Below are 15,637 nucleotides of genomic sequence, written 5' to 3'. Positions count from 1 at the left end.
GCAAATTCTCCTTTAAATTAGACATAGTATGGAAAGATTTTCAAGTATATCAATGGCTAAAACTATTGTAACAGCAATATTCTTGAAATACTTGAAAATTTTCCCAAAGCATGAACTTAGGATTGCAACATGAGCTTGTAAAATGGTGAATTTCATTAACCAAAATTTCCATGTGGCTTTCATTTTAAACACTTATACAGTTTATTTTCATTGTCGAATCATGCTGGATGTTTAATTAACACTATTTTAGATCTTTTTGTTACAAACTAGTGTAAATATTATTCTTCAAGTGCTTTGGTTTACCAAAAATCATTACAAGAGCATGATCCATCTTGGAAATGATGGAACCTGTTCCGATCCCTAACCACAATTTTTCTATTATAAACCTTGGATATTATCTTTGTGGCATTGTGGCAATCACCACAAACTCTAAGGTTCTTGGAAATTCTAATGGTAGCCCCCGGTTGAGTTTTAATGAGACCAAATGCAATAGCCAGCTTCTCACTATGGTGAGATACAGAAACTACTTTATCCTCCTCCTCTGCATCTATCCTTGCCTCCGAAATATTTGGTTCATACCCATATAACTTAATTCTTTCGATCATCTGTTCATTTGCATTATATATCTCCTTTGAGTAAGAATGTTCATCATCTTCAGAAAAGAACTCATGAACCACACCTTCTAACTCAATCAAGCTACAACCAGGTGATTTCTTGATCCCCAATTCTCTCATTTGAGACCTTATTCTCTTAGCATCCTCGCTTTGACCTGCCAAGGCGTACGTGTTCGATAGCAGTATGTAATCCCCGCTATGAGCAGGCTCCAATTGAGTTATCTTTCTAAAGGATTCTTCACCAATTGGAACATTTTTGTGTGCCCTGCAAGAAGCTAGCAGTGTTCTCCAAACAATTGCATTTGGTTTAATAGGCATGCTCTTGATAAACTCATAAGCTTCTTCAATTAAACCAGCTCGACCAAGAATATCAACCATACAGCCATAGTGCTCCATCCCTGGTTCTATTCTGAAATCTCTAGTCATGCTTTGAAAAAGAGCTCGACCTTCCCCAACCAAACCGACATGGCTGCAAGCAGAGAGTGCACCAATGAAAGTCACATCGTTTGGCTCAACATTTGCTTCCTTCATCAAACGAAAGAACTCTAGAGCTCTCTTCCCCTTGCCGTTATTAGCCAGACCATGAATAATTGCGGTCCATGAGAACACATTCTTCTCTGGCATCTTCTCAAATACCTCGATCGCACTCTCTATAGACCCACATTTCGCATAGAAATCAATGAGTGCTGTCCCAAGAGTGACAGTGAGCTTCATCTTCTTCTTGTTCACATAGAAATGAACCCATTTACCGGTTTCCATAGCTCCAAGAACCCCACAAGAGTAAAGCACACTAACCATAGTAACCTCATTGGGTTCCACATTAGCCTTCTGCATCTCACTGAACAGAGCAAGCGCATCACTGCATCGTTTCGCTTGACTATATCCTGAAATCATAGCACTCCATGCAACGACATCTCTACATTTCAATTGATCAAACAAGGTTCTTGCCTTGTCAACATGGCCACACTTCGCATACATGTCAATGAGTGAAGTCATCAAACTAAGGTTACCCATCATTCCATTGGCCTCAACATAGTCCCTAACCCACTCTCCCAACTCCAAATTCACCAACCTACATCATATGAACTAAGTGTTAATAATTAATTTCAAATTTTGATGTACAAATAATGTTACTATACTCACCTGCCGCACGCAGTCAAAACAGTAATCATGGTAACATCATCGAAACCTACAACACTTTGTTGTTCCCGCATCATCAAAAACAATCCAACTACCTCGTCCCAGTATCCGTTCTTGGCATAGCCTGCTAACATTGCATTCCAAGCCACACGATCTCTTTGAGGCATTTCATCAAACACCCGGCGAGCAACCGCCACCCCAGCACAAATTGCATACACATGAATCAACGTGTTCTCAATGAATCCATAGGACTGAAACCCCCGCTTGAGAACATGAGCATGAATCTGCTGCGCTTCAATCATCGCCTTAACCCTACAACACAATATATAATTTACGTTTAACACAGGAATTAAGCTGAACTGAACAGAATAATAACAATTTTAAAGGACTCAATCGATTTAAAAAACATATATACTGAATCAGATTATTTTATTATTTACATTTTATTACGTAAAATCTCGATTTTCGAGAACCAATAATGAATTGTTAAGACATGTTCATAGATATAATCTACCACAGCATCTAAAAAGAGTGAAAATCATTTTTATTAATTAAAATAACCGTAATAACTTCCTTGGCGGTTAAAAAACTGTTAGTTAGTTAGTTACGCGGAGCAGGCTTTGAAGGCGGCGCAGAAGGTGAAATGGTCAGGAGGTACGAGGTTTCGGGACATGTGATTGAAAAGGAGGATGGCATCTCTCGGGTAGTGGTGATAAGTGAGAGCCCTTATCATGATGTTGTAAGCGGAGGTGTCGCAGCGGCGGAGGCGGAGGTGATGGTGGTGGTGGCGGAAGATTGAGAGAGCATAGTCGAGGGCATCGGGAACGATGAGTGCGGCGGATTCGAGGAGGGAGAGGGAGAGGGAAGTGGTGTGGATGAGGCGCGTCTTGATGAGGAGCGCGTGGACTTGTGTGAGGTCGGCGCGTGTCTTGCATTGTTGGAGAATGAGTTGTTTTGTGTTCTCCGATGGGAAGTCAGGGATTAGGGTTTTGGACGGTGCCGGCCACGTCGGTGCTACCGGTGGCGCCACCATTCTGGAGTGTGCTAATGCTTCTTGCTTGTTTCACTCGTGCTTCTAAGTTTTTTTTTTTTGTCTTTTTTAGTGCTTATATTTTAGTCACAGAAATTAACATTAATTATATTTATTTTTTATTAAGTATCTCCTCCTAATTTAAAACAAATAGCAAATGTGTTTATTGTTTTTTAAAATAATAAACAATTTTTTTTACCAAAGATCTATACACTTTATTGAGTTGTCGTGTCCGGGTGTCCGACACATTTCGGACACGACACTCGCCCGACGCGCGTGTCTGCCCTGTCTAATTGTGTCTTAATAAAAAATAAAAAATTCTTTTCCGAACATACTTGGACACACCTAAATACTATCACGTGTCCGCGTGTCCAACCTTATTCTTAACATATATTCTTGAAATGAGTTTAAAAATAATATATATTATTATTTATTAAAACAAAAAATATTTTAGATACTTTTATATAATTAAATAAAGACATTAAAAACAGTTAAAAAATTATTTTATATTTTAACAGCAATAAAATATCAAAAATTCATTGTAATTTTTCTAAAAAATACTTTATATTCTAAAAAATACTTTATATTCATTGTCGTGTCCGGTGTCCCCATGTCTTATAAGATTTTAAAATTCGTGTGTCTGCGTGTCCCGTGTCGTATTTCGTGTCATAGCCAAATATAGAAATACCCAAACTCACGACTTTTTAAGTGAATATGAGAAAATTATGTCATTATAACTTATTAGCAATAAATAACTACTTCTATGAGCATAATTTTAATTAAAAATAATTAAGAATGTAGTTTATAATAAAACTAAAAGTAAATTTAAGTCAAGAGCTTATGTAACCACATATAACTATATAAGTTAAATAGAGACAAAATTATTAAATATTAAATATTATATATATATATATATATATATATATATATATATATAATTGATATATCAATACCTTATAAAATTTAAAACAACAACAATAAAAAAAAGTTCGAACATTCTCAAAACTAAAAATCTTATATTGATTCCATCTTGATATTATCTGTCCCTACCTAGCTACACCAAGGATCATACACATATACATATCATTGAAATTGCCAACTTTTTTCTATTACATAACGCATCATATGCTTTAAAGATATTTTAGTCACATTCAATCCAATCCAATAATTGTACAATTATGAAATGAAATTGCGGTTACGTACCGATGTATATGAATTACAATATTATCACGTAATAAATGTCTCATATATTATTAGAACAAATAAAAAATAAATACTGTTAAACAGTGTGTACGTGTGCTAACTTTCTTTTCAATTTAATCAATGATGCAATATAATAGTTAATACTATTTGAGCTGATCAAACTTGAAAAATATCTGAAAAAATATTCTGCTAGCTAGCAAAGTATATAATATGGTGACTACATTTTTGTGGAACACATGAATGGGCATCCCTATTACAGCTCTTGCAAGAGGACAAAACCCAAATTCCATGATGAAATTTTTTTCCCAATCAAATATTTATGAAGCAATTTTAAAGAATTTTGGAAATTGACATTAGAAAAGAAAAAAGCACTAGAATAAATTAAAGGAACGACTACTATATAGAAATTTTTCGGTAATATTAACCTGATGAAATCTAAAATTATTTTATATAATATAGCATATATTCATAAATTTATATACATAGTATTTATAATTATATATTTATTATATTTAAAATTATATAATTATTTTAATAATAATTAATTGAAAACTAAATATATATTATAATATATTCATAACATGGTTGAAAATAGTGTTATATTAATATTCAACTAATTGTTATTATTAAGAGATATTTAATTATTCCTAAAAATTTAAGGTTTGAAATTTGAAGTAAAATCTTATCTAGCATTTAAGTATAGTTAAAATCTTATAAGATTAAAAAGAAAACCCTATTTAAATTAGAGATAGTAACAGGTTTTCATGCATGTGGAGAGTCTCCGCCAATCATTTCTGCGTTATTTAGTAAAATATTTTTTGTTTTTGTCTCATTTTTGTCATGAATTTTTGTTTATTTTTTTTAGTAGAGACAAATATTTACTAGTATCTATGGATATGAAATTCACTAAACTTCTACATTCAAGTCATTTAACTAACTAAGTTGCTATAATTTAATTCAGCTCCACACACCATTATTTCTAACAACTTTTTGACTTAACGCGCAACTATATATAACTATCTTTTGATTCTTTTCTATGCGGATTTCGTTTTTTTTCCAAATTTTTTTACATTTTTTGCGTTCTCTGTGTTCTCTTCCTTCTCTTCATTTTCTTCCTTTTTTGTATTCTCTTCGTTTATGATCAACGCTCTTTGATCTGGTTTTAAGATTTGGATTAATTTTTTAAAATCAAGTTGTGAAATAAGATTTGAACAGGTATTTTATTTTCGAAAACAATGAATGATGCAAGTTCACACTGTCAGTTGAACTAGGGTGAATTGGATTATTGTTTTGAAACGAATCAAGTGGATGAGGTTTTGGTTCGAACCTCATTAATGTAGTTCGTTAATAGTTGATGCTAGTGTAGTTGTTTTGTCTACGAGTTGAATAATTTCGTTTTTCTTTATAAAAATCAGTATTCATGATTGAAGGTTTAAATTTGAATAGAATGTTAGAGTTTTGAATTATTTTTCGATAAATCTATTTATGTTACATGTAATGGTAGTTTCGGTGCATTTTAAAACACAATTTACTGTAATATAGAATTATTTTTGGTGTCGTGCTTATAAATTTTTGGTGTTTTTTGTGTCTATTTGTCATAAAGGTTGGGATGACCTTAATTTTAACCACTTGAAGAAGAAGCTGTTGCTGCTTTTTCTTCTCTTTTTCCTTTTTTCTCATTTTTCTCTTTCATTATCGTTATTGTCATCATCGTTGTCTTCTTTTTATATGTATAACAATTCAAATTCAAAATGTATCGAAATTCCTTAATGATGAGACACACAAATAAACTCAGTTTAAAACAAGTTCAGACAACAAGTACACCTTATTTAAATTCAAAATGCACCGCCAATTACTTAATGATGACGATACACAAACAAATTCAGACCAAAAGTGCACCTTTTTTAAATTCAGAATGCACCGAAATTACTTAATGATGACGACACACAACCAAACTCAATTCAAAACAAACATAGACCAAAACTTCACCTTATTTAAATCCAAAATACACCAAAATTTCTTAATGATAACTCTCTTACTTCTTCTTCATCATCATTATGTTTTTCTTTTTCTTCTTTTCTTGTTATTTTTTCTTCTTATTTTACTTTTTTATTACTCTCTTAACAAGAATAAAAACAAAAAAATTAAATAAAAAATGCATAATGATACAAGAAGAGGAGAAGGAAAAGAAAAAAAAACAGCAACAACAATAAAAGAATAATAATAAAAAAATCGTGAAAAAAAAGAAAGAACACGAAAAAGAAGAAGGAAGCTAAAGAAAAGAAAGAGGAAAAGAAAAAAAAAGAGGCGAAACGCGAAGAAAAAAAAATGAAACTGATTTTTATTGGATTTAGACCAACTTAGTTAAATTTAGTTACTAAGAAGACTTAGATATGTAGTATATTTGTATTAAGTTTTAATTTTTTTTTAAAACAATTTTGACACAATTATAATAAAATTTAACCAAATATATCAAATTAAACACAATTCAAATACAAATTTAACATAATAACATATACATAACATTTTTAATATATAAATTAAATTAAAATTACTTACACATTTAAGTAAATTTATTTTTTTACATGGGATGGATATCTCAATCCCTATACCTGTCTCTATTTATTCGTTGGCGAGTTTTTGTTCCCGTAGAGATTTTACAAAATTCTATTAATGTTCCCGTAGATATCTGCGGATACAAATTTTTTTATCATCTCTATTGAAGATAGAAGTTACCTAAGTGGTAAGCAGTACTTTACTCTATATTTATTCTTCAGCTTTGCACTGCATGCAATTTAAAAAAAAAAATAAATCCAACAATTCACACCTCAATTATATGATGCCACGGTTACTTTAAGGTAGAGAAATGGAATCAAAATTTCTAGATGAAGAATCTACTATCTCATGTTCATTGACAAAGACTATATAGAATTAGATTCATTTCTTATCAATTTTAACTTGTAGTAGTGGAGAATATAGAAACTTATTAATCAAATTAACAAGCACACATACATATCATAGGAATATATGATCCTCTATAAATACCTTCACCTACCAACTTGAACAAGCATCAATCTTGTGCTTGTATCTTATATAATTCTTCTTGTATTTGTATTACACATCATATAATCGAAAATGTTTAGGTCTAACTCCCATGAGTACCCCCAATACTCCAATTACTCCAATCCTACTACCTATGAGAGGACCATATATGAGGAGGATTCCTATGGTCGTCACAACCACAACCACCACCACCATCAGCCTGAGACTCGCGAGCGAGTCGAGGTGGTAGAGTACGAGAAGATGCCGGAGTATGGTACTCGCGAAGTCGTCTACGAGGAAGTTGAAACCAACCGAAACTACCCACACAGGCATGGCCACTATGGCCTGTAAGCTTGTCACCATACATGTGACATGGTAATTTTGCTAGGCAGGGCTACATTATAAATATATGGGTGTGCTTTTGTATTTAATAAATAAAATCCTGCTTAGCTAGATCTTTATATGTCTTATTGTGTATCGCTTGTTATTAATTAATAAATCTATCTTACTTTGCATTATTATTATATATACTTTTTAATGTATTTAAATTACCATGCATGCCATCTTTTTTTTTTGTTGTTGTTTGTTAATTATTTACTTCTAGTGATGATATATATATATATTAAGATCCTCGTATATACTAACTTATCCTTTGATTCAAATGAAAAATAAATGTTATACATGGTATGATCTATATCTTCCAATTCCAAACATAATTAGTTAACTTGATTCTCATCACATGTCTTGAACATGAAAAATATAGTCAAGTTAGGTTGATAATAGTGGCAAAATATCAAAATATATTTTATAAGTGATAGAGATATAATTATATACGTTCTTTTTTTATTAGGTTAAATTTTTAGAAAAAGTAATTATATGACATGATATTATATCTTTATGTCTAAAATGTCTAGAGTTTAATCCTTTGTGAATTTTAAAAGTGGAATAAATTAGCATAAAGCAAATAAAAATAGAAAAAAAGACTTATGTAAAAAATTAAACAAACCCAAAAGAAATTCTTAACTTAAGGAAGAGTGTAGAAATATAACAATTTATGTTGTCTCCTCCTATCAATTTAAATTAAAAAAAAATGATTTCATGACAATAAAAATTTGAGTTAAAATCGTAAAAATGAATAAATATGACAAATAAGTCTTTATCGATACATATCTTTGTGGTAAAAAGATAAAAATATTCCATGTATACTGAAAATCAATTATTAAATATTATATATATATATATATATTAATGATTTACATATTATAATAATCAAATCTGCTCTAGTTAAATAGTAATTTTAGACAATCAAACATTTTATGTAACAAGGTTCAACCAAGTAATGAATATATGCGTTTTTGGTCTTTGTTTGATTTTCTTTTTCTTTTTCCTTCTCCTCCTTATTCTTTGTTCTTTTTAGAGTTAATTTATTTTTTTCATTTCTCCATCTCCTTTTGCTCCTCCTTCTCCTTCTTCTCTCCATTGTCATTGTCGATCATTTTCTTTTTCTTGTTATACGTTTTTTATTCTTATTTATATTTTTTTGTTTATTTATTTGTGTATTTTTAAAAATTTTATGAAGGAGAAGAATAAAGAAAAAAACATAACACAAAAAATGATGATAATGATAATAATAAATGACAATGAAATTTTTTATATAAAATACAAAAATAAAACAAAAATGACATCAAAATTTGTTATATAAAATATAAAAATTTTATCACAATAAACACAGAATTTGAATTGATTTTCATGCCACATTGCAAGACATACAATTTGTTATTTAAAAGTTAGGAGTATATAATTTAACTTTAGTAAAAAAATTGTTTATATAAATCCTTCAGAAGTAAAACACAAGAAGATGCAGAAAAAATTTTATATTAATAACAAAACATGAAAAAAAAAGAAAAAAATATGTTGGGAGAAAGAAAAAAAAAAGATAAAATATGAAGAAAAAAAAGTAAAAAAAAATGTAGTAGGAAAAATTTCGGTGCCATGGTTGAAAAATTTGGAATATTATTTTTAAGAAATGTTGGTGTTATTTTTATTTTTAATAACTTCTAATTAGTTAAAAAAATTCTGTCATCGTTAATAAATTTTGGTGTCAAAATAAAAAAATTTCTTGCATCAAGTTTAAAAAATTTTGATATTATTTTTCTAATAAATTATATATAATTTAAAACTTTTTTGTTCTTCTTCTTCAATACCGTTGTCATCTTTTTTTTTCGTTCTTCATATTTTCTTTCTTGTTTTACCTTATCATAATTTTTCTTGTTTTTATTCTCTTAAGAATAATAAAAATAAGTAAAAAAGAAGAACAAATCAAACAAAATAAATAAATAAATAAATAAAAAATATTGTAATAACATCAAGAAGGAGGAGAAGAAGCGGGCGGAGTTAGAAATTTTTTTAGGAGAGATAAACATAAAAAATATAAGTTAAGAAATAAGAAAAATTAAAAATTAAAAAAAATTAAACCAAAAAATTAGAAGCTTGGGAGAGGCAATTGCCCCCTTTTTCCACTAAAGTAGCTCCGCTGTTGAGGAAAGAAATAAAAAAACAGAGCAACAACAACAAAAAAAAAAATGACAAGGAAAAAAATTACATAAAGAAAAAAAATGTATAATTCATATACATCTTAAATGATTGTTTTTTGTTAGATTTCGATCAATATAATTAAAATTGGTTGATAAAAATATTTGAATATACATAGCAAAACTCATAGTAAAAATAATTAAATTTATCGTAGATAAATAATTAGTGAATTAAATACATAGGTAGAATACAAACACTTTAGTGAAACTAACGATCTCCACGGGGACGGACATAAGGGAGGGAGAGTGGAGGTCTCGACTCCAATTTTTTTTTAAATTAATAGTAATAAGTTATTATGTATAATTTAATTTTTAAAAAATATTTAGTATTTAGTCTAATATAAATAAAAGTTCAGTCCAATTTAAATATTAATGATTTTTAATATCTAAAAAATAAATAACAATATTAAAAAAAACTAAAAAATATATTATTACTAATATTTTTTAATTAAATAAAAATTTCAATTCTCATAAAGTGAATTTTTTCTTTTTATGATTGTCTCTTTTGATTCATTTGGTATTAATTCTCTCTGTTTCAACTGCTACAACTAAGAGATCTTTTTCAATTATGAATATTGTGAAAAATAACTCAAAAATAAAATAAAAGATGATTTTCTTGCTAATTTGTCTTTTAATTATATTTTAAAAAAATTGCTAAAAAATTTGACACAAATTCTATTATCGATGAATTTTATGATATGGAGAATAATCACTTCGTTAATAAAAAATACACTTATATTTTTTGTACTTTAAAATATATATTCTCTATCGGTATATTTTTGTAATATATCTTATATTATATAAATTTTTTTACATAATTTTTAATATTATATATATTATTGGCCCCTCTATGATAATCTTTCTAAATCCGTCCCTAAATCTACATGTATATATGTGTTCATTAGAGTTTGGACAAAAGAGAAAGAGTAACAAATAAAAGCCTACCAAACATATCTAACATTTTCATGTTTTCATAAACTTACTTGATGATCCTATTAAATTTTAAAGTATAGAAGGAGACATAAAATTGTTATATTTTTAATATTGTTCTCTTACACAATAACCTCTCTTATATGTTGCGTAAATTTTACATTGTTTTTTTTAATTAGTTATGATCAAATTATAAATCTTTTAATTATAAAAATTTTGATATTATATTATAAAACTGATCAAAAAAGATATATAAATAATTAATAATATGTAATAGACTCAAATTCTTTTAATAAAATTAGTCGCTCATTAAATCATTTCTAATTAATTTAGTTGGTCGCTAAAATCTTAGTCATTAAATCACTATTAACCACCAATTTTTAGTAAAAATGACTAAACCGAAGACAAATTACATATGTCACTAAATCCGTTAGTAAAAATCGATCGCTAAATTGCTACGGTTATTTTGTGTTACTAAACAAATTAGATGCTTATAAATAAAGAAAATGATAACTAAGATAGACTATATGACAAGTTTATGCTCTTTTCTTTTCTTCTTTTTGATTTAATAGGTTTTTTTTATCATAATTATTAGAGGTGTATAGCATTTCCCTTTCAGGAGATGTAATGTCATACTTAGTAAAAAATTATTTATTTTTGTAATTAATTACACTTTTAGATTAATAAAAGTTTAAATTATTAACAAAAATAATCTTAAAAAAATACCAATAACAGATAAATTGCAAAAATTTTAAAAATATGATTAGATATATATGTTCAAAAAGAACTTCAGAGTAGTTATAAGAATAATTAAATAAATAAGATCTTTTAATACTTAAAATTTAGTGATTTTATAGTTAGTGAAATTTTGTCATTTATGTTTTTGAAGAATAACCTAAAACTTTCTAAAAAAAATGAAAAAATTATGTGTAATAAAATTTTGTTCTAATTTTTTACATGCACCTTCTAACTAAATAATTATTCAAATATTTTTATAAAAAATTAGATCAAATGCATAAATTATTTATTAAATATAAAATTTATTTGCTATTTACAAAAAATGATATTTTTTAGTTATTTATTTTAATCATTTAAATTTTTAAAAAATTTATTTTGTCGTTTATATTTTTGAAAATTATTTTTCTCAACAATATATATACACTTTTGGTTATCATCTTAATAGTTTATAATAATATATATTATTGCAAGGATACATACTAATAATAATAATATTCTAAATAAGATATTATTGCAGGATACATGCATATATGGAGGGAAACAAAAATCAATGACGCCTACTTTAGCATTATTCTTCCGCGTTACATTATGCTATTTTTTCATCAATAATTATTCACATCTCCATTTTATATGCATAGTTTTTCCAAAGGTAGAGAAATGGAATCAAAATTCCCTAATTAGCAAATATACTACATTATTATACATATTGAGAAAAGCAATGGAATTAGATTCAGTTCTTATCAATTTGAATTGGGGTAGCGAATATAAAGAAATTAATAAAAAAAAAATAAAATTAAGCACATATGATATCCTCTATATATAGCCCTAAAAACCAACCTCAACATGCATCAATTATCTTTGTATCTTGTATTGTTTTGTTTTCATATTTTGTGAGTTTGTGATTTTTTAAAATATTGTATCTATGGCCAATTTGTTCCGATCCCACGAATACCCAAACACTTACCAAACTTATGAAAAAACCTATTATGAGGAGGATCGTGTTGTTGAAGGATCCTACGATCGCTTCAACAACCATCACCACCACCATCACCAGCCAGAGGTTCGCGAGCGAGTCGAAGTGGTAGAATACGAGAGGATGCCTGAGTATGGAACTCGTGAAGTGATTTATGAAGAAGTTGAAACTGATCGAATGTACCCATCACACAGGAACAAGCATGGTCACCACTTTGGCCTCTAAGCTTGTTCAATTGCCACTAATTGCATGTGATTATGGTAATTTGCTAGGCAGGGTTACATAATCATCTTCATAATAATGTTACAAAAATATATTGGTGTGGTGTGTGCTTGTACTAATTAATAATTCCTGCTTGGCTTGATCTTATGTTTAATTTTCATCTTATCATCAGTTATTAATAAAAGTTTGTTTTATTAATATTGCACTATTTTAATTATATACTTCTATTGTATTTTATATAACAACCATGCATGCCATCCTTTATTATTTGGTATATTTAAAGTTTATTTAATTGGAAAGTGCTTTTAGAGGGACTTAGCGTAACAAGGACACAATAATTAGAAAGCATTAAACTATTAATACCGAATTGAAATTTTGATAAAATTAATTAAACTCCTTTATTAAGAAAATCAACAATTCACATAATTTTCTAATATATATATCTGTATAGTATTCGAAATCATCCTAGCTACTAAATAGGCAAGAAAAAAAAAATTGAATAATAAATTAATAACCGTATTCAAATCCAAACATTGTACGCTTAAAATTTTAAATTCATATATCCAAAAAAAAATTGAAAATTATATTACACATTTAAAGTTTCTAAAATACCATTTTTCATATATTCATAAAATACCTTTACCACTTTTAAGAGAAGAGAGATTTCGAAAATATCACCATGAGAAACAACTAACAAGCACCTAGAGAAAAAGATTCAGGCTTGAGATGACGGTGGTGGTGAGAAGTATTTAATAATTCTAAGTGGAATCTTCAAAAAGATTTTCAATATGTTCAATGGAGTAAAAATTATGGCTGGCTTTAAGAGTAGTAGAGAGAACAAAAGAAGAGGCATGAGTCTTGTATGTGGCAAACGGGTATGTCTGTCTCACTCTATTTCGTCTCACTTTGTCAAAAGTTTGTTATTTGGCAAGTTATTATTAGTTTATTTCGTTTTGTTTATTGAGATAGTTTTAAATTTTTACTTTGTCTCATTTATTAAGATGGTTTGACGTTGCAGAAGTAATAAAGACAGTATATTCTTCAGATAAACCATTAAAAATTGTTAAGATATAGTCATTTTGTTAAATTTGATATCTAATAGATTATAAAGAGACAATAAGATCTTAAATCTTTTAGAGATAATCTGCTATCAATCAAATTTTTCTTATTGATTTCATGAATTTTTGAGAGATAATATGGTATTGATCAAGTTTTTTTTATTGATTTCAGTTGAGTTTTTAAACTTTGAATTCTTGTGGCAAAGATCATAGTAAAATAGTTATTGAGTGCATCCCAAATTTCATAAAATTGATGACACTGAAAGATATTGTTCTTGAAGGGTTTTATGATCGATGCAAGAATCCAAATTGATAGAGTAAGATCATTTAATCTTCATTGTTTGAAGGTTTTAGTTTCTCTTTTAATCTTCTTGGCAGCATCTTTTTCGTATTATTGTGGAATCTTACTTTAGTACAAGTGATCTTCAAAACTTAAACTCTCAATTGTAAGCAAAATTTGGTGTCTCATGTATTATAATTATTGTGATCCAACTTCTTAGAAATTGAGAAAATTAATCTCTTAGTTGAAGAGTTTGATAGAGTAATTGACATGATGGAACACCAAATTAAAGAAATAAAAAAAAAGAAGAATAGAATAAAGACAAAAGAAAAAAAAATTGGGACAAAAATTGGAACAAAACTGAAAAAAAAAAGCGAAATCATAATTTGAAGAAAAACATAATCTCAAGCTCTGGCTACCATAACAGTAATTGAGAGAATAAAAAATTGGAAACATTGCAAGAGAATGTTTTATGCACAGATGCAGAAAATAGAATTAGAAAAAGAGACTTAAGACACGGAAGTAAAACTGAAATTCATACATTGTGATTGTAACTACTCTATCTAGTAATGGAATAATACAATATATATAATAAAATTATTTATAGTGTAACAACAATCAAAACCAATAAAGACTAACTAATTTACTTATATTCATTCACAGCCACGAATACCAAGATTTTTATAATTTTAAATATTTAATAAACATAATCATCAACTAAATTTTTTAAAATAAAATAATAAAATTAACATTATTCAAAGTAAAACAAATATTTTTAAAATATATAATTAAATATTATTTAAATCTCTAATCAATTAAATATAGTATAAATTATAACTTAAAATAAAATGAACAAATATTCTAATTAAATATAAGCATATACAATAATAATGTTTCAAAGTCGACTTTCATTTTAAAATAAAAAAATTCCGCAAACAAGCACATTTTCTTCCACCAAAACCTACAAAAATTCATAGATTAAGCGATACGAATTAGATAAACTTTTTTATTATTATAAAAATCTCAATTTTCTAATCAAATTTACATTCTTTGATAAATTACGCCAATTCACCTAACAAGTTTTGGTCCATTTACTATCCCTAGGCATGACATAAGAATGCTTAATTAACAGTAGTCTCTAATTGATTAACTAATTTGATTAATTTCATTTATCCTATTGTTCTCTTATTTTGGCTATTGTTCCAATTTATGACTTGTATTATTGACCGTCTAATATATTTTTATTGATAAACTCTTTTTCTAACAAAAAATAGACAATAAAAAAATTTATAAAAAAAAAAATTCAAAGGTTATTTATTCTTTATATAATGGGTATGTTTTACTAATTAGTAATTATTATGGGTTGTATGTGCGTTATAGATATACTAGTCTCAAATATATAAATAATAACAACAAAATCTTATTTTATTAAATGAGATTGACTATATAAATTAAATAATATATTATATTTTATCATATATTATGTTTACAGTTAAATAATTTACATATATTTGAATCTTCTTCTATTTTTCGTCACCTATCTATTTTATATAGATACACTATTTTATTTGAATACTCTGCTAATTTTTAAATATATACGTGCTATCATATAAAACTGTCAAATGTTGGCTAAAAAATATAGTTGGCCTTTGGAACTTTTGGTTTTATTAATAAAAAAAAGAATTTTGTTAAGTAAATAATAATTTTTGTAAATAATGTGAACAATGGATTTTAAAATTGACTCAATAAAGTACACAAATATTTCATCCCAAATTACCTCATAAACCTTAATATTAGGATAACTATATGCACACCT

General features: G+C 27.5%; 1 protein-coding gene across 1 annotated transcript; it reads right to left on the bottom strand.

The window, feature by feature from the left end:
• Positions 1-253: 253 nt before the first annotated feature.
• LOC112790443 (pentatricopeptide repeat-containing protein At2g02980, chloroplastic) lies at positions 254-2,844 on the bottom strand. Its single transcript, XM_025832853.3, has 3 exons — positions 2,363-2,844; positions 1,758-2,066; positions 254-1,686 (listed from the first exon to the last, which is right to left on the bottom strand). The coding sequence occupies exons 1-3, from the start codon at positions 2,785-2,787 to the stop codon at positions 300-302; spliced, it is 2,121 nt and encodes a 706-aa protein (XP_025688638.1). The 5' UTR covers positions 2,788-2,844; the 3' UTR covers positions 254-299.
• Positions 2,845-15,637: the final 12,793 nt, after the last annotated feature.

Source organism: Arachis hypogaea, chromosome 3 (genome assembly GCF_003086295.3).
Source record: "Arachis hypogaea cultivar Tifrunner chromosome 3, arahy.Tifrunner.gnm2.J5K5, whole genome shotgun sequence".
Taxonomy (NCBI): domain Eukaryota; kingdom Viridiplantae; phylum Streptophyta; class Magnoliopsida; order Fabales; family Fabaceae; genus Arachis; species Arachis hypogaea.
The sequence above is the reverse complement of the archived record's forward strand: the minus strand, read 5'-3'. Positions and strand labels throughout refer to the sequence as shown.